Source organism: Gracilinanus agilis, chromosome 1 (assembly GCF_016433145.1).
Source record: "Gracilinanus agilis isolate LMUSP501 chromosome 1, AgileGrace, whole genome shotgun sequence".
NCBI classification, from domain to species: Eukaryota; Metazoa; Chordata; class Mammalia; order Didelphimorphia; family Didelphidae; genus Gracilinanus; species Gracilinanus agilis.
The window spans coordinates 142,097,017-142,122,076 of NC_058130.1; the positions used below are offsets into that span (position 1 = coordinate 142,097,017).

The 25,060-nt window shown below is 35.0% G+C and overlaps 1 protein-coding gene across 2 annotated transcripts in view; it reads left to right on the plus strand.

The window, feature by feature from the left end:
* The window catches only part of LUC7L (LUC7 like), a 47,258-nt gene that overhangs the window by 9,331 nt on the left and 12,867 nt on the right, over positions 1 to 25,060 (plus strand). For both annotated transcript variants that reach the window (XM_044657659.1, XM_044657664.1), the window contains exons 3-4: positions 7,199 to 7,297; positions 22,854 to 22,964. In XM_044657659.1, coding sequence (XP_044513594.1) covers positions 7,199 to 7,297; positions 22,854 to 22,964 — 210 coding nt within the window. The remainder of the gene's footprint in view (positions 1 to 7,198; positions 7,298 to 22,853; positions 22,965 to 25,060) is intronic.

Below are 25,060 nucleotides of genomic sequence, written 5' to 3' on the forward strand. Positions count from 1 at the left end.
AACTTTTCTATTTCCTTGTTTTGTCTTTTTATACATTGCGTTTAAACTTAGTCTGATCAATCTGTATTTTGTTCCATTAACATTTATTTGATTATTTCTTTGTTCTGCTTGAGCTGAATAACACAGGCCATTCTGCCATCTTTTTAAGAATGAAAATTTTCAAGGTCCCTCTTATGTAATTTACTGTAGGTTATTGCAGATGGGTAGCTCTTTTAAAATGGTCTAGAGTGAGCATAAATGTCTAAAAATCCTCTGCAGGAAAGAGTTGTTAATTGAGGCAAATGTCTATTTTTTTGTGTGATTCTTTTTTTTCCCCTTTCCATTCATTCATTCATTCATTCATTGCATGGTTCATGTTTTTACTTTCCGCTCCCCCCCCCGCCCCCGCCCCCATAGCCAAATATGCATTTCCACTGTTTTTAACATGTGTCATCAATTAAAACTTATTTACATATTATTGATAGTTGCTTTAGTGTGGTCGGTTCCACTCTACATCCCCAATCATGTCCGCATCAACCCATGTGTTCAAGCAATTGTTTTTCTTCTGTGTGTTGATTCTTTTTTAAAAACCTACTTGTAGTAAGAAACTTGAATCAAGTTAAGAAATTGCCATTTTTAATGTTGCCTAAGTAGTAAGAGTCTGAAGAAGAACTTAAGGTATTAAAGTAGTAAGAATAACCAAGTTTATATGTATATTTGGATTTTAGTTTAGGAAAAATGAATATAAAGATATTTTCAAATGGTCATCCCTAGAAGTTGACCTTATGTGTTGTTATAGGATGCTTTTTTCCCCCTAAATAACTTTTTCAAAGGCAGCTAATTTATTCACAGTGAAGGACTCCTGTACTGAGGGACTTCAATATACAGGTTAATGTTCTCTAAACTCCAGGCTTCTTGGCTCTTATGACCTACTTCACCTCAGCCACATGTGGGGATGGTCACACTCTGAAATTCCTTCATATGAGCATAAATTTTGTTCATAACATTGCTCAACATATAACATCATAATGTTTGCATAAACATTCCATTGGCCTTTATGCCTAACTTCTAAATCTATTCTTCCTCTCATGGTGACCTCTATTTCTCTGTTCCTCAGTATTTCTCAGGCCTTTGCCCCTTCATGGCCTTCACTTTTTTTCTTTTTAGTCTCAATTCTACAGTTAAACCATTGAGTGCTACATGGTTTTGTTCTGAAGTTGGGGGTACAGTCTCCCTCCATCCTTATCTCATTGTCAGGCATGTCTTATTGAACTCTAATCCTGCAATATCTCACAATCTGCTTCTGCTGTTCCTGCTCACAAGCTGAATGAAGTCATTGCAGCTGACTAGTCATGGCGACTTCCAAATTTCCGTTTTCAAGTCTCCCATACTATTTCCCCTTTCTCTTAACTAAGAACCTAAACTCATACTTTACCAAGAAAGTATAGGCCAGTTTTAGTGAACTCCTTGTTTCCTCTTCTGTACAACTAGCAATCCTTTGATATTAATCCTTTGTTCTTTAGCCTCTGAAGAGATGGCTCTTCTTACCAAGGCCACCCCCTCTACATGTACTCTTGATTCCATCCTTTCCCATCTCTTCTGGAGAAATACATCCATAATTATATACCCATTCATTCTTCACTCTCTCCCTATCTATTGTTTCCTTCTTTACTTCTGATAGCTCTTTTCAGTCCTTACCAAGAAAATTTTCCCTAGACTGTGCCATTCACTCAAGCTATTTTTAAAAATATCTTTCCTCTCTTAACATCCAAATTCCTAGAAAAATCAGTCTCCTGTCTACTATTCTCTCATTCACTTTTCGATCCTTTGCAGTCTAGCTTTGACACCATTCACCTGACACAGCTTCTTCCAACATTAATGATTGCTAAATCTGATTTCCACCCTTAGCCTTGTTGATCTCCTTAGGACAGTAGCCACCAGGTAGTACAGTGAATTGAAGTTTAGCTCTTGGGGTGAGGGGTTCAAATTCAGCCTCAAAAAGTTATTAGCTGTTTTAGCCTGGACAAATTGCTTAACATTAGAATGCCTCAGTTTCCTCATCTGTAAAATGGGCAATAATGCCTGCCTTATAGGATTGTTGAAAAGGATAAAATAAAATCTTTGTAACTGCTTTGCAAACCTTAAAATACTCTTATCGTGCTAGCTGTTACTATATATATTATTTCCTGGATACTTTATCCTTTTGGTATCTTCATGACACAGCACTGTGTTGATTCTTCTATTTGTATGATTTTTCTTTTTCAGACTTTGTTGTCCATTTGATATTCCCTCTACTTCAACCTTGCATCACCATCTACCTAAGGGACATTTCAAAATAGATGTCTTACAAGCATTTCAGCCTCAGGATATCCAAAGTAGAACTCATCTTTTATCTCTAAACCACTGCTTTTTTAGATCTTCTCTCCAGATTTGTGGCCTTGAACTTCACTTGCTTTGCTCCTTATTCTTCATTTGACCCATATATCTAATAAGTTGACAAATCTTGTTGATTCTACCTCCACATTTCTTGCCTTTCTCCCACAGTTACCATATTAGGCTCTTGAATATTGCTGTTATTTTCTTTAGTTTTATTTTTTTACCAACTCATTCCTTTTTTTAACTTTTCAATTACATATAGAAACAATTTTTTAATAATTATGTTCTGACTTTTCACAGTCCAAATTCTCTCCCTCTTCACCTCCTTTCTCTCTTCATCAGGAAACAATCTGAAATAGGTTATTCTGATGTTGTTGTGCAACACATTTCCTTATTCATCATGTTGTGAAAGAAGACATATATTGCACATGTAAGAAAAAAACTCATAAAAAAGGCAAAAAAATGATACGGGTTGATCTCCAGTCATACTCTTGACAGTTGGCTGTGGAGAACACTTTTCATCATGAATCCTCTGGGATTTTCTTGGATCCTTGCATTGCTGATAATAGTTCAGACTTTCACAGTTATTCAGTGTACAATATTTCCATTACTGTGTACAATATTCTTCTGGTTCTGCTCACTTTACTTTGCATCAGTCCCCAGTTGATGGACATTTCTTCAGTTTCCTATTTTTTCTTTCCACAAAGGGAGTTGCTATAAATATTTTAGTACACAGATCCTTTTTCCTTTTCTGTGATCTCTTTGGGATATAGACCTAGTAGTGATATTGTTAGGTCTTTTGGGAATATTTCTTAATTGCTCTCCAGAATGGTTGTATCAGTTCACACCTCCACCAGCTGTGTACAGTATTAGTGTTCCAATTTTCCCACATCTCCAACACTTAGCATTTTCTTTTTTTTGTCATATTAGCCAACTTTATAGGTATGGGGTTGTATCTCAGAATTGCTTTAATTTACATTTTTTAATCCATAGTGATTTGGAGCATTTTTTCATATGACTAGTTATATTTCTTCATTGGATAACCACCTTTATCCTTTGACCATTATCATTTGGGGAGCTATTGCTTTCCAATTGGTCTCCCTGCCTAAATTTATTCTCTATTCACCTTCCCACAAAGTTGGCAGAGCATTTTTTAGCCTATGCCATTCACCTGCTCAAATTTTGGATGATCCCTGATAGCTTTTAAGAGCAAATATAAACTCTTTGGAATTTAAAATTCTTTACGACCTGGTCACAAACCTATCTCCCTACCTTATATACATTACTTCTCTTTATGCTATCTGTGATCCAATCAAATTTGTCTTATCATTCCTTTCTACTGACTATCCTCCATATTTGAAATGCATACTCTCTTCAACCCTTTATTTTTGGCTCCTTCTTTCCTTCAAAATATAGCACAGATACCTTCTATAAGAATTCTTTTTTGACTCTCCTTCCCACAAGCTGCTAGTGCCTTTCTCTTAAATTGTTTTGTATATATTTATATCTATATGTTGCTCATGTGGATTGAATGTAAGCTTCTTTAGCTGAGGGCTATTTTGTATTTGTACTTAAGTCCACAATGCCTAAAACAGAGCTTGAATGCACATCTTAGGTTCTTAATAAATGATCTTGATTGATTGACCTCACATTCTCCTTTTTAACTAGCACATAAAAGAATCTAAATGGTGCTTGATAACACTGAAATTTTTTTGCAGGAATGGGAGAAGAGAGAGTCCTTAGTAGGCCCATTTAATATTATCTTGAAGCCTTAATTTACTTGACTTCCAAACTCTATTACTGTTTTCCTCTACTTCCCTTTCACTTGTGCTGTCTTGTTCTCCTGCTTTACACACATAACTCCAAGATTTTGCAAAAATCAAAAGTAGTTATGTAAAAACTGAAGCAATTACCTGTAGTGAATAATCTTGGTTTCAAAGAGCAGAAGATGAAACACTTTTGCTACAGAGAAGAAATTGAGTACACAGTCTTGCATATCCTGTCAGATATGGTTGCTCTGTTGGGACAGTTTTACTTAACTGTTTTTTTTTTTTTTTAAAGGGGAGAGAACTAGGTCATTATCAGGAGGTAATTTAAATCTTTTTTTCCCCTTTTTTAAAAGGAAACTGATTTTATATTAATTGCAAAAGAAAAGGGTACCTCTAGTTAGAATAGTGAATACCATAGGAGATGGTTGTGATACTATCGAAACAGTGCCATATGTTTATGTATTTTTAAGTATTATAAAGTTCATAAAGCAATTAGTGTATTTTAGTTCATTTTAGCAACACAAGTTTGTAGTACTGGTATTCTCTCTCTTTTGAAGGTCAGAAAGGCTTAAGTGGCTAACCCATGGCTACACAGCTAGTTAAGATGGAATTTAAACAAATTTTCCTGAATAGTATAGCACTTAATCCACTCACCATACTGCCTCTTTAGCTTGAATTGAATCTGGGCTTTGTTATTTACTATCTTTGTGATTTGGGGCAAATTGGAATAGGTGATTTTGGAAGTTTCTTAGCTCTTAGTTCATGATTTTAAAATTATTGAAATAATTAAGGAATTCTCCAGTTAGTCCTTCAAATAGTAGTTGTAGGAACTCTCTGCTTCAGAGACTAGAAGTGTGGATGGAGTAAATGGGAATGAGAAGTTGGCATTTTGGACATTATTTTTGTTTCAGGTCATTTTGAGTTGCCTAGTTTCCCAGAAGTCCAGAGAGAGCAGAGCTTGGGTGCTCAAACTTGGGTAACTGAAGTGAGGGAAAGCATTGGGATTATGGGGAAGGAGTTTTTTTTTGTTTTTTTGTTTGTTTTTTTTTAACCCTTAACCTTCCATCTTGGAGTCAATATTGTGTATTGGCTCCAAGGCAGAAGAGTGGTAAGGGTAGGCAATGGGGGTCAAGTGACTTGCCCAAGGTCACACTGCTGGGAAGTATCTGAGGCCAGATTTGAACCTAGGACCTCCAATCTCTAGGCCTAGCTCTCAATCCACTGAGCTACCCAGCCCACCCCTAAGGAGTTTTTATTATAGTAGCTCTAGCCATTTCCTTAAGAATGGTGGCTTGCACATGCTCCTTAGCTTCTATTTTCTCCAATGCTACTGCAAACTCTTAAAGTTTCCAAAAGGCAAAGAATTATATAGATGTCATTTTCAATTATCATAATAACCCTGCAAGATAGGAAGATGGGATATTTTGGTGTGTTTTTTCTCTGAAAGACTACTGAGTTAGATAAATAACATGCCTAAACTAATTTTTGGAAACAATGTGGTATAATAGAAAACGTGGGATTTGGAGGTAGGACACTTGGATTCAAATCTTGTTTCAGACATATACTAGTTAACGTGAACCTTAGATCTCAGAAATGAGTTAATTTCTGAAAGCCTCAGTTTAATTATCTTTAAATTAAGGATTAAAGATCTAGAGCAGTAGTTCCCAAACTTTTTCGGCCTACCGCCCCCTTTCTAGAAAAAAATATTACTTAGCGTCCCCTGTCACATACCATCACATTATCACTGCCCCCTTACATTTATTTACTGCCCCCAAATGCACCTGTGGCCATCACCGCTCCCCTGGATCCCTGCAGCACCCACCAGGGGGCGGGGGCGCCCACTTTGGGAATCACTGATCTAGAGCTTTGCAGGAGGAACCTTAAAACCATTTAGTCCAACCTCTTTTTACAAATGAGGAAACTGAAACCTTGTTGAAGGTTGTTCCTTTCATTTTTCATTTAAAACAGATTCAACTTCTTTCCCACTTCTTCTAATTAAAAAAAATAAAACCCACTACATTCTTGCCATGGGCATAGTCATGCAAAATAGATTCTCTCCACATTGTGATTTGCTCATGATTACATAGCTGGTAACCATCACCTCTACCTCTTCATAGGGTTGTAAAGAAATACAAATTTATATTTGTAAATCGTAAAGTGCTATAAAATTCACAAAGTTGTCAGAATTTCTGGAATCTAGAGCTCCTTGAGACCCTTAGATATAGCTGTTTTCACTTCTTTTAGATGCAAAAAACCCCTTATGATGCCAAATCCTTATGCTTCCATCTTTGTCTGACTATCTCTTCTTTCTCTCTACCTCTTTATAGAAAGTGTTAGGGCTAACTTTGAATATTGTCTTTGTTTATATGAAAACTTAGAAAACTGATCAATCTCTGGTCCTCCTTCCTAGCCTTTTTGTCTGCTTTATAGACTTGATCTGCTTCACCTCACAGAATAAGGCAGATTTTGATTCATCATAAGGAAAAACTTCCCAAGCTCTACATCACTAGGAGTCTTTTAGGCAAACTGTATGACCAGTTGGCAGGGATGTTGTAAAAGAGATTTATGCTTTGGATTGTGGGTGAATTACATATCTTCTGGGGACCTTTCCAATGTTAGAATCTTTTGGTTCCTCATTGTTTCCCCTTTTTTTATTTCCTACTTCCTACCATCTGAATTTTTTGAGATTTGTGGGTCAAATTTGTTAACCATTAGACAGATGACAAGATGAATTTGTCACGACAGATGGCAGAATAAAATTGGCAAAGGTAAACTGATTACAGCATGGTTTTCATTTGTCACAGTCCTATAATATCTAGGCACTAATAGCAACCTGGCCCTGGTTAGCTGTTAATTTAACATCTTAAAACTTCATAACTGCCTGGAGTATTATGAGTAACAAAGCTTTTTAATAGTGTCCTTTTTCTTATTTTTTTAAAGTTAGCTTTGGAATTTGAGTCTTGATAAATCAAATGAACAATGAAATATGCCATTCCTCCTTATTTGCTTTTTTCGACAGTAGGTAAAGTTTCATATATTGAAATGTTGATATGTTGCTTTTTTTCCCTCCACAGCGCATGGATTTAGGAGAATGTACAAAAATTCATGACTTGGCCCTTCGAGCAGACTATGAGATAGCAAGTAAAGACAGAGACCTGTTTTTTGAGCTGGACGTAAGTCTTGTTTTGTATAAATTAATCCATCCCCTTTGTGAGTACTTCAATTCCGAGCTGACATTTTTTTCTTTATAGCCTGTTGCTGAAGTTGCTCTCCTGGCGTATTCTTCCCACATACATTCAGACATGCTGGAATGTAATGGACTTGGAAATGTTGGGATTTCCATAGATGGTATGGGAAATAGATGTTATGGAGAAAAGTTGTTAAGTTTTGTACAGTGCAGAATTCATTTGAAAATTTTACATTTTTGCTATGTGTCTTCATGTAGATTCATTCCATTTTCCATTCTTCAACTCTTTACTCTTCACATACATGAACAGTAACAGGTAGAGAAACTGGCTTTGGACTTACTAGGACTTTGGAAAGGACTAGGACAAAGGGAGAAGATCACATTTATGAGGCATATGAGAAGAACTAAGCTAATGTGAGAGCTTAATAAAGGATTAAATTGGAGCCAGATCAGAAATGGATTTCAGTAGCAATTTGGAGATCTGTAAATTCATTGTGGGATTATCAGAGTTTGAAGGAAAATGGATAGTTTTCAAATAGTAAACTGAAAAATTTTTTATGTAACCTTATTTGAATACTTTAAAGAAAGTAGCAATTTGAAGAGTCAGGGAAGGGAGGATTGGGGCAGTTTTCATTCAAAGTTATAACAAATGGATTTGATTTTACATATATCATTAATCAGGTATTGCTTAGTTGTTTTGAGTGAAATCTCAAATATATATTTTTCAAAATAATAAATTATCTAACAACTTTTTAATCTAGTAACCTGACCTATAAAATAGTAGCACATTTTAGAGGAATGATTTATTTTGTTTTTAAAGTTTCTTAAAAACTCCTGCTAAAGAGAATAAAGCCAGAAGAAAAACATTCCCCTCTAAAACTTGACACATGTCAAAACCTGAAAACTTAAAAAAAAATGATAGTTATGAGGTGCTTTGATTTAGAAATTAAGAGTGATAGATAAGTTTGAAAAACAAGGCAATTTGAAAGCATATCTTTTTAAATAATAAATCAATTTTTAATGAGGAATACATAAAAAATTCTTGGGATTACATATTTAAATCTGGAAAAGGATCTTGGCAGATATCTTGTCAGAGACCATCTAGTCCAAATCCCTCTTCAGTTTACAGATGACAAACAAATCCATAGATATTAGGAAAGTAGAGGCATTTATTTCATGAAATAAAGCAGTCAGAAAATAAGCAGTAATATATTTTCACCCTCATGAAACTGAGGAATTTGTTTTTATAAGTATATACATTATGGGAAGTGAGAAGAACTCTCAGTGCATATTTGTATGTGGCAGGACACAAGTATTTGTCATTAACAAATTTCCCTTTATTTTGAATTTCTTCTTTTAACCATCTTTCCCCTACCTAGACTTGTGTATTGGAGAAGAATTTGGTTTCCTTGACTGCTCACTCTTACATATCTGATCACCCAAGTCTTTTTTGATTCTACTTCCACAATTTTTTCTCATATTTCTCCCCTATTCCTGGTTCACATGCCACCGTTATAGTTTAGATCCTTATCATCTCTCAGCTGAACTATTCTACTAACTTATGTGACCTCCCTTACTGAGTCTAGTCTCCACGTAATTGCCAAACTAATTTCCTAAAGCTCAGTTCTGATCATGATGCTCAAAAATACTTCTAGGATCAAGTAAAATCTGGCATTTAAAGCCCTTTACAACTGGCACCAACCAACCAATATTTCTAGGCTTATTATACATTATTCTCCTTCATAAACTCCCATGATTCTGCTAAATTGACTTTCTTTTGCTGTTCTAGAACATCTCTCATGTCCATGCCTTTGAATAGGCAATTATTCATGCCTAGAAAGCACTCCCTGTTTACCCAAGTTGTAGAATTCTTGCTTCCTTTCTAATTTTGTTTAAGTACTATTGTATACATGATGCTTCTAGTTATATCACTTCTCTTTCCCACTGCTAATTCCCTCTCTCCCTAAACTATGTTTAATTTTTTATTTGTTCTGGCTATACATATATGTTTTCTCCCCTCATATAATATAAATTTCTTGAGTATAAGGATTGTCATTTTTCTCTTTGTATCTTTAAGGTCTAGAAGAACTGGCACACGGATGTTTAATAAATGCTTGTTGGTTGGTTGGTGGAATATATAATAGGAAATACTCTGTGGCTGGGCACTGTCATTGTTCTGCTCCTCACTGGTCTTGAGTGCCTTGTAATCTCTACCAGATCTATAGTCTCTCCTATATGCAGTCTAATTATATATAATGTTACTTACTCACTACTAACCACTTGTTACTGATTTGACTTGGCACAAGTATGAATTATATGGTAAAGTGGAAATTGGCCTGGATTCAGAGGTCCTTGTTGGAATTGAAGTATTGGAAATCTTAGAAGAAAGTGACAGTTGAGGCAGCTAGGTGGTTCAGTGGATAGAGAGCCAGGCCTGGAGTCAGGAGGACCTAGGTTCAAATAGGGCCCCAGATACTTACTAACTTTGACTGGGCAAGTCACTTAATTCCAATTGCCTAGGCCTTACTACTCTTCAGCCTTGGAATCAATACTTAGTATTGATTCTAAGACAGAAGGTAAGGGTTTTTGGTTTATTTTGTTTTTAAAGGGAAGGAAGTAGCATGTTTTTAAATAAAAATGGATAATTTGAGTCAAAAGAATAAAAATAAAGGGAAGGAAGTGACCATTGCATTTTACACATATACCCTAGAATTTTGGAGAGAAAATAAAGGTTTCAGAGAGAATAGATGGGATCCTATGACCTAAAGAGATTGGTGTGGATCCATTGGTAACTTAACAGCATAGATTTTTAAAAGATATGTACAGAATATAGAAGCACAGACCAGAGAATGATTAATAAATGCAAAAGCATATAAAGGTATTATAAAAATAATATTAAGAATGGTGACACTCTTAATCAACTTAGTCTAGTGAGGAAAGCTAAGGATGACAGAAAGGTGTTGGTGGCTATAATAAGCTATATTACTTTTGTTTTCTCTGACAATAAAGGTGATCTTTTAGTTGCAAAGAATAGAACTAAGATAGCTAATAGATAATTCATTCTCAAGCTGTTAGAGAACCAAGCGGAAGTTTGTAATATTTAAAATCATGAGGCTAGTTGTAGCTTAATAACTTTATTAAGTCAAAGGAAGTAGTAGTAGTAGTGGTGGTAGTGGTAGTGGTAGTGAGAGAAAAACGTAGGAGGGATGTAGAGAGGTATTTAACCTCTCTAATCTATTGTCAGCATTATAGGCCTTTAGCACACTCCACCAAGGGTCCACTCTGCTTCTCCACACACATGCTAAAGACCCAGACTCCTTCCTGATCTTAATTTGTAAGCTTTTTTCATCTCAGGAACCAATCATAGCTTCTTAATTTGCCTGGGCTGCTTAGAGGGGGCAGTGCCTATGGAATCATTGTTTACTATCTTATTAGTTTGTTGGTTCTTTAACTTCCTTTTTCTGAGGCTCATCTATACCTGAATTTCAGAGGTATTTGACCTTTAGGTCACTGAGAGATGACATCAAAAAAAGCAACACTGGAGAGAGAGATTCACTTCTGATAATTTGAAGTTTTGAAACCCATCTGGCCCATATGAACTATAGTCTACAGTACTGAAAGATCAGTCAGATAGGAATTCTGAGCCACTGCCTCTTATCATGACAAATGGGAGAGATGATATAGTAATGGAGAAAGGAAATGTTTGAATTTCCATGGTTAATTGTCTAATAAGAAAGTAGCAATCAGAAAAAGCCAGCATATCTTCAATAAGGTCTAATTTCTTTTATGACTGTTACTAGAGTAGTGGACCAAAGGAATGGTGTAGAAATAATCTATTTCAATTTTTGCAAAGCATTTGCTAAGATTTCATACCAATTTTGTAGAGAAGACATGTAAGCCAGGTTAAACATGAAGAAATGTGATCTAGGTAATAGTATAATTTGATGGATTCAGACTTGATTGTCCAATCATCATTAATGGCTTCATGTTGGCTTAGAAGAAGCTCTTTAATGGAATGACCTTTGGGGACCTGTGTTTGATCCTATGCTATTTAAAATTTTTATCTGATTTAGATAAAGAGTATTGATTACTTGCTTATCAAATTTGTAGGTCATATAACATTGGGAGTGATAATGTAATACACAATAAAAGTCTGATTCAAAAAGATTTTGACAAGCTACTAGATCTAATAAGATGAAACGTAATAGGAATATATGTAGAGTCTTAAGATTGGGTTAAAAAATTAACTTCATTAAGTATGAGGTGAGAGATTAGTTTTAGAAAAAGAAATGATCCTAAAACTAATGGAAATGAAAATTATTTTGTCATTAGTATCCTTGAGTAACTAAATGTAACAATAAATATGTGTTTCTTGAAAGGTTCAAAAAATAATAAAATAAAAGGCTCAAAAAATGATAAAATAAATATGGGCATTTCAATAATAATTATGGTAATAATAAGTAAAATATAGGTATTTTTCTTTCTCTTTTTTAGCCTATAATTTTTATATTCCATTGATTTACATTCAATAATTAATGTATTAAATTATATTTTGTAGTGTAACAAACTATAATTTTATTCAACAAAATGTTTAGGGTCCATTAGTAGTCTTCAAATCTACTAAGCCTCTGACATCTTAGCAAACTCTCAGAAGCCAGTTGTAGGTTACATTCTCTTGAAAATGAGGCATCTCACAGCTGTAGGTTGATTTAGTCTCCTATAAATTTAACCCTGGCTAAATGTCTAATGATCTCCTCTTTAGAAAAACAGAAATTAGCAAGGATCTTTTCACTTATTTAGCCAGCCAGGTTATAGGAAGAGGGGATGTGCCTAATGTAATTCTTGAGAACATTGACTATTTTAAAGCTTTTAGACTGTTGACAAGCTGGGCCTCATTTTCTTCCTCTATAAAATTGGACTAAATGCTCTCTAAGTTACTTCCCAGTTCTAAAGTTCTTTGAATCTGTCAGGCCATTTTGTGATCTTATCTCTTTAGGAGTAAAAGTAATCATATTTAGAAGCTAAACTTTTTGTGCTTGTTATTTACATTTACATTGTAGTCATGTGTATTTTTTCCTTTTTATTTTTTTATCCTGCACTGGTTTTTATATAACTATTCCCATCCTTCTCTGTGTTCTTCTTTTTAAGCATTTCTCAGAGTAATTTAATATTCCATTACATTTAGGTATGGCAATTCACTTAGCTATTCCCTAAACAATGAGTTTGTTTTCATTACTTTTCTAAAAAATGCTGCTATAAGAGTTTTGATGTTTTGTCTTTGACTTCCTTAGGGTATAGGCATTGTAGTGGGATCTTTGAGTCAACATGTCTAATACATTTTGTTAACTGTTTATGCATAATTACAGATGCTATCCATAATGGTTGGACCACTTCTAACATGCCAGTGTCCTTGTTTTTCCATAGTGCCCCCCAACATTGATTTTTTCATCTTTTTGTCATTGCCTTTTAGTTGGTATGGGGCTTAAAAACTACTAAATTGTTTAGATTTGCAATTGTATCATTGATGATTTAGAAAAATCTTCAATGTAGGGATCAGGAGTTTGTGATTCTTTTGAGAACCATTTGTAAAAAGCCACTGACCATTTATCCATTAAATTGGCTTTTTTTTTAAAGTTGTTTTGATGTCTTTTATTTTTACATAAGTGTTTTCTTCATGCAAACTTTCAGCAAGGTCAACCTAAGAAACTAAAATATTGGATTAACTCAGTCTTTACCTTCTTGTTTATTTGCAGACTAGCAAAAACAATTCACAAATATCCAGGATTAACCTGTTGAATTAGATTGTTCACCTCCCAATGACTTGACATGTAAGGTGGACATAATGAGAGCTGCAGGGGACCTTTGAGATTATCGTTTTCTAATTTAACTCCTAACAGTTATAGCTGTTGAAAAAGTGCAATGGGCTGCAGGAGGTAGTGGGTTTCCTGTCACTGGAGGTCTTCAAGCAAAGGCTGGATGACCTGTCAGGTAGGTTGTAGAATGGATTTTGCTCAGGTATGGGTAGGAGGTGGTTTCCTAGGTCCCTTCTAACTTTGAGATTTTGTGATTCTTTAACTTAGTTTCAAGTCCCCAGCTCTCACCTTACCACATTACCTCCTACTTTACTGTTACTTATTTTGGATCCTCATTTTCCTCATCAATAACATGAACTTGAACTCTTAAGGACTTCTTTTGGCTCTAAATCAGTGAGCCTACAAATCATATATTGTCTCTAAATCTCTTAACTAACTGAATTCATTTTATTAAAGGAGAGAGGCAATTGCTTACTTAATAATAATGCAGTTTTCTAACCCATTTATCTCTTAAATTCTTTTTTTTAGTTTTAAATATTTATTAATATTCATTTTTAACATGGTTACATGATTCATGCCCCTACTTTCCCCTTCACCCCCCCCCCCATTCCCCCCACACATGGCCGACCCACATTTCCACTGGTTTTATCATGTGTCCTTGATCAAGACCTATTTCCAAATTGTTGGTAGTTGCATTGGTGTGGTCGTTTCGAGTCAACATCCCCAATCATGTCCTCCTCAACCCATGTGTTCAAGCAGTTGTTTTTCTTATATGTTTCCTCTCCTGCAGTCCTTCCTCTGGATGTGTGGGTAGCGTTCTTTACCATAAATCCCTCAGAATTGTCCTGGGTTTTTGTATTGCTGCTGGTACAGAAGCCCATTACATTCGATTTTACCATAGTATATCAGTCTCTGTGTACAATGTTCTTTTGGCTCTGCTCCTCTCACTCTGCATCAGTTCCTGGTCTCTTAGTTAAATTCTATTGCTTATTAAAGAGATTTTAATGCACTTAGATTCCCTTATTACTTAGTAACATGTGAGATCCCAGACTTATGTTCAGGCAGATTTTTAATTGTTTAAAATTACTGTAATGACATCTTAAAATTGAATAGTATCATTTCTTTGGGCCCCATAAGTATATGCTTTCATGTCTTTTTACAACTAGAAACGCAGAACAACATGATTGATCACATTGATGGGTATATGATTGGGGATCTTGACTTTGAATGATCAGATCATTCTATTGCAAATATTAATGATATGGAAATAGGTTTTGAACAATGATACATGTAAAACCCAGTGGAATTGCTTGTTGACTCAGGAAGGGAAAGAACGTGAATCATGTAACCATGGAAAAATATTCTAAATTAATTTAAAAAATAAATAAAACTTCCCTCTACATATTTACCCACCATCATCCCATTCCACAAATGTGATGATGTGGATCATTAAAGATGACTCAGTATTTTGATTCTGAATTATAGTCTACATTATGAAGTGTTATTTCATAACTTTTGGTTTCTCAGTTGTGGCTTTTGTGGGGGGGGGATTCTCTTGAATTAGATTGGTTTAAACATTATCAAGCAGACTTATTTCCTGCTTCTTCATTTTGTCAACCATCAGGATAATTGATAGTTTAAAATAAAAAGGCTATTTTTTTTAAACAAAGAGTTGATTCATTAGTTTATACCAAAAGAGTTGGTCTTTGGAAGAGGAGATGTCAATATAGGAGTATATCCTTTTTTTTTTTTTTTAAACCCCTTTAAAACCCTTATCTTAGAATCAATACTTAGTATTGGTTCCAAGGCATAAGAGTGTTAAGGGCTAGGTAATTGAGATTAAGTGATTTTTCCAGAGTCATACAGTTAGGAATTGTGAACCTAGGACCTTCCATCTCCAGGTCTGTCTCTATCCACTTACCTGCCCAGATGAAAGAATTAGAAAAGTGGATTATCACATGAAGTTATCTTCTTTGATTGCAGAGAATTCTTTTTTGATTTGAAAAAATGGAAGTATTTTTCCCTCATTTGGGTCTTTGTTTTTACTGTTTTTGTCTGGTTGGTTGTACCTACACGGGATGATGTGTCTATACAAAAGAAAAAATTGTCATTCTTTTCATAGACATCTACTCTCCAGTCTATGTTATTCGATTATGAGGGCCCTACCTCCCCCACCCTAAACTTTCTGGACTTGTACATTGTTCTTCAGAAACAAAATTGTGGCTTCTTTAGGCCTTTCTGGAGACTTTTCTGCCTATGTGGCCCTTCTTTTTTCTGTTTCCTTACAAAAGATAGTCTGGAACTTTTAGTTGAAACAACCATTCAAATAGAAGCCATTATTTCCTATATTTGAAATGGTTAAAAAGAAAACTTTCTTTGGTTAAAACAAAAAACAGTGTTGCTTATTCTGTTTCTGATAGGTTTTAAGCTCACATTTCAAATAAGAAATATGTAATTTTCCATAAATATTCTCATATATTACCTACAAATATACTTTAGCTTTTTTCCCTCCTACTAATAGACTTATATCCTGAATTGAACTCTATGTCCTTATGTTCTTTAGTAGATTAAGCAAATGAAATTAAAGTTTTGTTATCATATAAACTGTTACTATTTAACTTTTTGTTATTTTACATTTTGTCCCCCAATTAAAATTGTTTGTAGAGTTCCAGGTAAATATATGTTAATTGATTTGATTGAAGAATATTACTAATAATGTTAACCTGACTGTTATTTTGAATCAGTTATCAGCTTTATGCTACAGATAATCCATGAACTTGTTTCAACCTTTTAGGAATTGTTAAGGAGAAGAATGATCATACGGTTTATATATATTATGGATCATTAATGTTTTCTTGCATTTCCCTATACAATTACCTTGGGAAAAGATCTGATCACATCACTCCCATTACTTAATATACTTCAGGGGCTTTCTTTTAGCTCTAAGATCAAAACAACTCATTTCCTTTTAGAATTTGGTTTTCATTTAAGGTTTAGCTCATTTCTTTTCCATGAAGCCCTTTCTGATCCCCTCTCTACCAACCCTCAAGTTGCTAGTGCCTTTCCTACCAAATAATCTTGATTCTGTTTTCTACATTCTTATATATACATGTTATCTTCTCAGAGTGTAAACTTTGTGGTAGGGGCAATATTTTACTTTTGCTTTGTATATCCATCACTTAATGCAATGCCTAGTACATAGTAGCAATTAATAAATGCTTGTTATCTGATAGTAAGTGCTTAATGAAGAACTCTAATATTTATGAAATGTAAAACAACACTCACCTTGTAGTTCAGTTTCTTCTGCTATTTTTCACAAACATAATATAAAAATGAGAATAGATTTATATTTAAGCCCATTAATCAGTAGCTGATTTATGGGGGAATGTACTCAGAAATAAGCAGAAAATGCTAGGTTTTATTTAATGACTACAGAATGATAAAATTTAAAAATAAAGTTGCACTCTTGTTCTCTTGCTTAAGGCATAATGAATTAACAGATGTACTACTTAATTCTGTCCTTGAATTTCGAAGATTTTACTTAAATCATTAATCAACATTATTTGATTCTCACCCTTTGAGGTTCACTTAGTTTATATTTACCTTTCAGTCAAAATTCTGGGAATATCTCACAACCTTTAAGGACACTCACTTTCCTCCTCCATTGAGTTCATATTGATATTCATCTTACCTTGGTCCACTTTTTAAACTCTGAAATGCCTTTATCTGATCACAATCTGTTGGCATTCCTCCTTTCTGTCTTCCTTCTTGCCCTAAGCTTGTTCTTCATCCATAGTAACCTCTAATCCCTTTCCCTCAGTTCTCTTTTAGGCTGTGATTCCTGTAGTCACTATACTATCTCCTCCCTTCTTCATCTTGACCCCTTGGTGAACCATTTGAACTACACTGCCCCTCTTGATCCCTTATATTGCTGATCTTTACCTGCTAAGCCTCAAACCCCGCCCTCCCCCCCATCCACTGCCTTTGAACATGCTCCTGAACAAAGCTGTAGGAATTTTCAGAACGCTGCTGACTAGGTCCAATTAATATTGGTATTATGTGACTTCAGCTAAGTTCTTGTTGCTGCCAGGCAATTCTTTTGTACTTCCCTAATTAACTCTCTGCCTCACCACAACAGCTTTTCCAGACCGTTTCATTTCTCCTTATACCTTTCATGGCTCCCTTTCCCCCTGCCCTCTTCGCTGATAACCGTTTCCCATGTTTTCATGGAAAAAAAAAAAAGACTATTCACCTAGATATCCATTTTTCCATCTCAGCTATCATCCAGATTCCTTCTGCCACTTTTCTTTGCCCCATCTTACATGAAGAGGTGGACATTTTCTTTGCCAAAGCATACTCTCTACTTGCACTAGTGATATGACACATTCTAGCTCTAATTTAAAGATTGCTACCTCTGTTGTCCTAAACCTCTCCTTGTCTATTAGTTCTTCCTTTTTACAAACATTCCTGTTTTCCCCATCCTCAAAAAAATTTAATTGATCCATCTATCTCTACTAATTCTATCTTATATTTCTCCTGACTTATGGTTAAATTCCTTGAGAAAGCCATGTATAATCAGTATCTCCATTTCACTTTTTTTCTCAACTTTAATTTGTCTGGTTTTCAGATATCATCCAACTAAAATTGTTCTCTACAAAGTTACTAATTCTCTTTTAACTATCTAGTCTAATGGCCATTTTTTAATCTTCATCTTTTTTGACCTCTGCAACTTTTGCTACTGTCAGTCTCCTCTCCACTATTTTCTTCTTAATAGGTTTTTTGTGACACTGTTCTCTGCTGGTTCTCCTACCCATGACTTCCTCTTCTTGGTTTTCTTTATTAGATTTTTCATTCACATCATGCTTGTTCACTGTAGGGCATCTTGCTAGGGTTCTGTCCTGGACCCTCTTCTCCCTCTATACTATTTCACTTAGTAATTTCTTCAGCTTCCATGGTTTCATTTATTACTTGCTTATCCAGCCCTAACCTCTCTCTTGACTTAAAGTCTTGCATTTCTGACTAGTTATTAAGCATCTCAAACTAAATGTCTTGAAGACATCTTAAATTCAACCTCTCCAAAACTAAAACTATCTTTCTCCCCAACCCTCCCATACTTCCCTATTATTGTGGAGGATACCACCATCCTCCTTTTCACCCAGGCTCCCAACTTAGGTATCCTCAACTGTTCACTCAGTTTTCACCCCTTTACCCCCAGATCTAATCTGTTGCCAAGACTTGTTGACTTTACTTTTATATATACTATCTGTTAACATATACCTCCTCTGATACTGCTGCTATCTTGGTGTGTGTGTTTTTTTTTTAAACCCTTAACTTCTGTGCATTGGCTCATAGGTAGAAGAGTGGTAAGGGTGGGCAATGGGGGCCAAGTGACTTGCCCAGGGTCACACAGCTGGGAAGTGTCTGAGGCTGGATTTGAACCTAGGACCTCCTGTCTCTAGGCCTGACTCTCAATCCACTGAGCTACCCAGCTGCCCCCTTGGTGCAGGTTTTTATCATCTTCTTGACTATTGTAATCTCTATGTAGAGTCTTCCCTTTCTCCTTTGAGATCAAATTTTTAAAGCTCTTTATAATTTGGATTCCCCTTCCCAAACCACCTTTCCAGTTGTCTTACACCACCACATCCCCAACTCCACTTCAGTCTACTGACATTGACCTTCTTGGTGATTGTCACACAAGACACTCTTTTAATCTGAACATTTTCACTTACTAGATGTCATTTGTGAAATTCTGACTTTGCTTTCTGCCTTCCATCAAATCCTTGCTAAAATCTAAACTTTTCTAATTTCTTTTCATCCTAGTGCCTTGCCTCTGTTGATTATTTTTCATTTTCCTGTATATAGTTTGTAGGTATTTGTTTACATATTGCCTTCTCTATTTGATTATGAGCTTCTAGAAGGCAAGGACTTTCATTTTTTTTTGTGTCCCCAGAGTTTAGTAGGCACTTAATACATATTTATTGGCTAATTATTCTATCACTAATTCTATTTTTTCATTGTAAAAACTTACATTACTTTTGCCAGTTGACATAAGTAATATTCATCTGGTTCAACAAATCAGCAAGCATTTATTAAATGCCTGTTGTGGGCCCCGCTCTTTACTAAGTGCTGGAAATAAAAGCAAAAGTTGTGAATAATCCCTCCCTTCAAGGAACTTACCTTAAAATGGAAGGAGACAACATGTACATAAATAAATACAGATCTTAAGTCATACAGAATGGATACATTTTTGTATATTGCTTTTGTGAAGGAGACAGGATCAGGAAAGCCTTCATGTAGAAATTGAAACTTGAGCTGAGTCAGAAAGGAAAATGGGGAATTAAAGAGATTCTAGTGAGGAGGGAGAACTTTCCAGGCATGAGACAGGCAGTAAAAAAGGTTTGGAGATAGTGTGCTCTGAATGAAACATCAATTAGGGTCAATATGGCTAGACAATAGGGTATTTGAAGTGGAATAATGTGTAACAAGACTGGAAAGGCAGGAAGAATTGATGTTATGAATAAATAGCCTTTAGTGTCAAAGTAATTTAATTTTGATCCTAGAGTTAATGGTAGCTATTGATGAGTTTATTAATTAGGGGAGTAACATACCTGTGCTGTAAGAAAATCAGTTTTACAGTTAAGTGGAATATGAATTGGAATACAGTGATGAGCAAACTTTTTAAAGAGGGGGCTCAAAGGAAAGGAAATGTTCATCTGTCAGTCTGTTTCTAAGGCAGCTCTTTCGAAGTTTCATTGCATTGTATCCTACTCATTGTATTCATCAGATTAGGAATAATGTTGCACAGCCAGATAGAATGTTTCAGGGAGTCCGCATCTGGCCGAGGGCCGTAGTTTGCCCATCACTGGGCTAGGACATTGGACAAGGAGACCAAATAGGAAACTATTGCAGTAGTCTAGGCAAAGAGTTGGATGATAAGGATCTGAACCAAGAAGTGTTTGTCTTAGTGGAGAGATAGATGTGAGAGTTAGATCAAGCCAGACCAGTGGTTCCCGAACTTTTTTGGCCTACTGCCCCCTTTCCAGAAAAAATATTACTTAGCCCCCTGGAAATTAATTTTTAAAAAAAATTTTAATAGCAATTAATAGAAAAAATAAATGCAATGCACCTGTGGCCATCACCGCCTCTCTGGATCACTGCAGCACCCACCAGGGGGCAGTAGCTCCCACTTTGGGAATCACTGAGCTCTAGACCAAGGTTTGACAAGTGAGTTAAGAGTTGAGGGTTGAGTGTTGACAGATTTTAAAATAGGAAGGATGATGATCCCCTTAACTCTAGAGGGAAGTTCAGTTGAGTGGTGGGTTTTGGGGAAAAGATAAGAAGTTGAATGTGTTGAGTTCTGGTTGCTCGAAGGTAATGCAGGTTGAAATGTCTCTTAGGCACTTGGAGATTGTAGAACTGGAGTATAGGAGAAAGACTTAGATATATGGTCTCTATCTAGTCTGGAACTCATTTGCAGAAGTACTAGGTTTAAATAGAAGTGGGAGGACCACCTCTTCATTAATGACCAGAGGAAGTAGTAGAGGATAAAGTCAAAAGGTTTTGAGATGTTGAGAAAGGGAGAAGAGGCAGTTTGTGTTGGATAACTTTTTTTTTTTTTAAACCCATAACTTCTGTGCATTGGCTCATAGGTGGAAGAGTGGTAAGGGTGGGCAATGGGGGTCAAGTGACTTGCCCAGGGTCACACAGCTGGGAAGTGTCTGAGGCCGGATTTGAACCTAGGACCTCCCCATCTCTAGGCCTGGCTGTCAATCCACTGAGCTACCCAGATGCCCCTGGATAACTTCTTGATTAAGTATAATAGGATCCCAACTGAAATTGGGCTGAGTCTGCTTAAGAAGAGAATTTTTCAAACACTTTTCAAAAACAGGTTGGGATAGAAATTCAATTAGGAAGGAGTAAAAAGATTATGCATTGAGATAGCATAGTTGTATTGGGCTTTTTAATCTAGCTCTGTTTAGCAGCATGTATAAGAGTGGAACACTGCTATGCTAAGTCCTGAGTAAATAAATAAGACATGGTGATAATAAAGAGTAATAGTTTCCAACATAAAGAACCATGAGCTGTATAAATATATTATACTCTGAACTTTGATAGTGGTTATGTCATTTAACTTAATCGACAATTTAATTTTTTTAAATCATTTAAGAGTATAGCTGGAGATTTAAAAGTTTTCTTTTTGGTATTGTTTCATAGCATATTTACACCTCGTTTTTAAATTTTTCTATTTGATTTTTTATTTAACCAATTAGCAAAACATTCATATTACCTGAGTTTATATAACCTAACTATATCAATGAAATGAGTTCTAGATTTTCAGTAATAGATTTTATGCTGAAATTTTGCATGTAATGTGAATATAAGCCACTGAAAAATTTATACATGAATAAAGCATTTATTAAGCTCTTAACACTGTGCAAAACACTGGGTATATAACTTGATTGATTAATAATATTTTTAGTTGGGATCATAAGATTGAGACTAGTATAGTGTCCCTTCCCTTCAGACTACTTCCTAAATGGAAAATGAAAACCTCTAGCTTTAAAGATCTCCAGAGGAGACCTTTTCTGTGACTGGCCATTCTTGTATTTTTTAAAAAAAAATCCTGTTAGAGAGTTAATTTCTTTAACCTAAATCTCTTTTTTGTCCTAGTTCTGACCTTGATAAGAGTTAGAGCCACCTTCTATAGTTTCATTTGATATTTAAGTTTATCATCACCTTTTCCAAACTTTTTTTTTTTTTTTTTTTTTTTTTTACTTTTTACTAACAAGCTGAATTTGTGGAGTTAAAATTTCTTGTTCTTAATAATTTAAAGTGGTATTCATATTAAATGTTACTTCAAATAGCCTAAAATTTATTATCTGGGGAGTTTGGTGTGTAGTAAAAGGAACACTGAATTTTAAGTCAAAAAAAGGATTCAAATTAGATCTGCCAATAGCTGAGTTGGCAACCATGGGTAGTTGATTTCATTTTGGAGTCATTGTTTCTTCATGTGTAAAATGGGGAGATATTTGAATAGGTGATCTCTAAGGATTTCTATCCTAAATCTGAGATATGACTGAAAATATATGCTGATCTGGTCTGGCATTTGTGTCAAACCTTTTTAGGATATCATTTTTCCACTAAGATTATCTGCTATATTATGTAAGCATTAATCTGAAGTTAAATCTTTCATTCTTTTCCTAGTTAAGTTAGCCATTCTGTTTCTCCTAGAACTATTATTGCATTTTAAGTATTTTTCCTTTCAAATTTTATCCCTCTTTGATTAAAATTGTACTATCCTTACCAGAATAAAACTTTGTTCTTGCCTTTTTGGTCTCCTCAGTTGACTTACATCTGTAACTCCCAAGAAGACCAACTAATTATATTGTGTACATTTTCTTTGAATCTACAGCAAAAGTCATTTTTGAATTTTCTTTTTAAATCTTAACTTTGTAGATATCAGGACACATTTAATTTTTCATGAAAGTTTTCTAAGTAAATTAATGTTTTTTGAAAAATAATTCATCTAATGCTTCTATAAAATATTTCAGTAGTATTGGTGGGTTTTGTTTTATTCATAGGACATGGACGAATCAGATGTTATCTTGAAATTTTTCTTTTGAAGTTAGTTTATCAGCTGTAAGAAATTAACCATGGGTTATATTTACAAGTTCTAAGTGCTGCAAGAAAATACATGTGATTACAGCTGTCTCTTTATCTTAAATGCAGGCAATGGATCATCTGGAGTCCTTTATTGCAGAATGTGACAGAAGAACTGAACTTGCTAAGAAGCGACTGGCTGAAACACAGGAAGAGATCAGCGCTGAGGTTTCTGCCAAGGTATCATTTAATTAAGTAATTAAGTGTTTAATTAAGTTCATTCCTATTAACGAAGAGATTTTAGAATCTTACATTTAAAAACATTGCTTGTTTAAGGAATTCTCTAAAGCATAGCAATCTGGAATGTGTAGCATTCATGAAAACTTAAATCCCACCTTCATCACTAATAATAATTAAGGTTCCCCCCAAAATAATAAAGTCCTTCAAGATATATAACATCTGTTGATGTTTCTTGAGCACTGAAGTAAATTGCAGACGTAACACTAATTAGGGAATGTAATGACCTGTCTGCCGTGTAAAAAAACTTGTAGACTAAACCGTCAAATAACTTAAGTGTACTCTATTTAACTATTTAGTACCATTTGTAAATTTACCAGGGAAGTAAAAATAGAAGCCTATAAGTTGAAATAAGTGAACTAGAAGGGATAACCCATTTTTACTAGATTTTTATCCCAACCAAATTTTTATTGTGGGTTCATTCCAATTTCTCAGCCTAATGGAAGAGGAAAGATTTTCCATCTTATGACTGGATATTTTTTACCTATGCTATACATTTCTTAGTGAGTACTGATTATAACTAGGAAATCACCAGATCATAGTATTCTTGTACCCAGGAAAAAACCTTATAATGGTTTGTTGATGGTTGTTGAGTCCAAAATTAAAATTAACAGCTTGAGCTTTGTTGTGGTCCCTTAGACATTAGAATAGCAACCGAAAGTATGTGGGTATTAGTGAGTGTGCATAGTATAAACTAACCAAAAAAATAGACTTGCTTTAAGCAAGGTTCAGAAGGCAAAAGAACAACCAAGATTCCAGAACCCTGGGTCTTGCCTTGATGTGCCCTTAGAGGTTTGAATCAGCTGGCCACATGAGAAGGGAGGAGGGGAGAGCACTTTACTCTGTTAGTAGTATTACTATTTTCCTGAAGAGGGAAGAAGTAGTATTCTTGAAAACTTGATATGGGGGGCCAAAGGGGGAGTGGGAAGCAAGGAAACAGACTTTTTGCCAGTTGAAAATCTTCAAGGTGTTGTATTAAATTGTTTGCTAGGTTAAATTGAGGAAATACTCTGAGACTCAAAAATGTTTGATTATTGTGGGGTTAGGGAGAACAGCCATATGATATATGTTGCCAGTTCTGTAGGATAAGGCAGAAGGGTGAATGTGAGATTCAGCAAATTGTAGATTTCATGGAGCTTCTTTTTTTTTTTTTTTTTAATGGAAAGTTAGAGTTGGGAGAGATCCTAGAAATTTACTTCAGCCTCTCCCTTTTTTTTTTTTTTTTTAGCAAGTGGGGAAACTGAGGCCCAAGAAGGGGAAGTGATTCATCTTAAAAGAGAAAGGAAATGTTACTTAAATTACTTATTAAAGAATCGTTAGCAGCAGAAGCTTTTTATGTAATGAGTCAGTGGCAGTGCCAGGATTACAACCCAGTTCTCACAGCTATTCGTTAAATATATGTGTCTATAAATATATAAAATTTATGCCTTTTGATTTTGTATTGCATTCATTTTTAAATATATCCTTCCTCCAACTGAAAAAGAGTTGATAAAATGTACCTCTCTCCCCCTATAGCAAAGGTGGAAGACCATGGATGTGGAATATTGATCATACTTCCAGAAGCAATTGATATGTCAGTTAGTTGGTTTTGCTGAATTGTTTGGTTTTTTCCTTTTCTGATCTTTGTTACCCACAAGAGCAAGGATGCCAGCCATTTTGCAAAACCTCCCAAAATATCACCTGTTTCTGGTAATATGATCCATGGTTCCCCACCCCTGCAGAAAGGAAAATACTTTCTTAACTTCTCTAGGGCCCATTATATAGAGTTCTCTTCCATTTAGGTCTTTGCATTTTCATTGCTGTATTAGGTTTTATTGTTTTCTTTGTCAGATTTCACTGTGCCTAATTTTACATGGTTTCCCATTTCAGTCATATTTAGAATAGTTTCAAATTGCTTTCCAAAATTATTAGAAGCCAAAATATGGCTCCACCAATAGTATACATCTTTATGCCTATCTTACTGAAGTAGCTTGGGGTTCTTTTCACCGTACCACAGACACTTTTTGAAATTTTGCTGATCTTAAATTATTTGAAGAGTG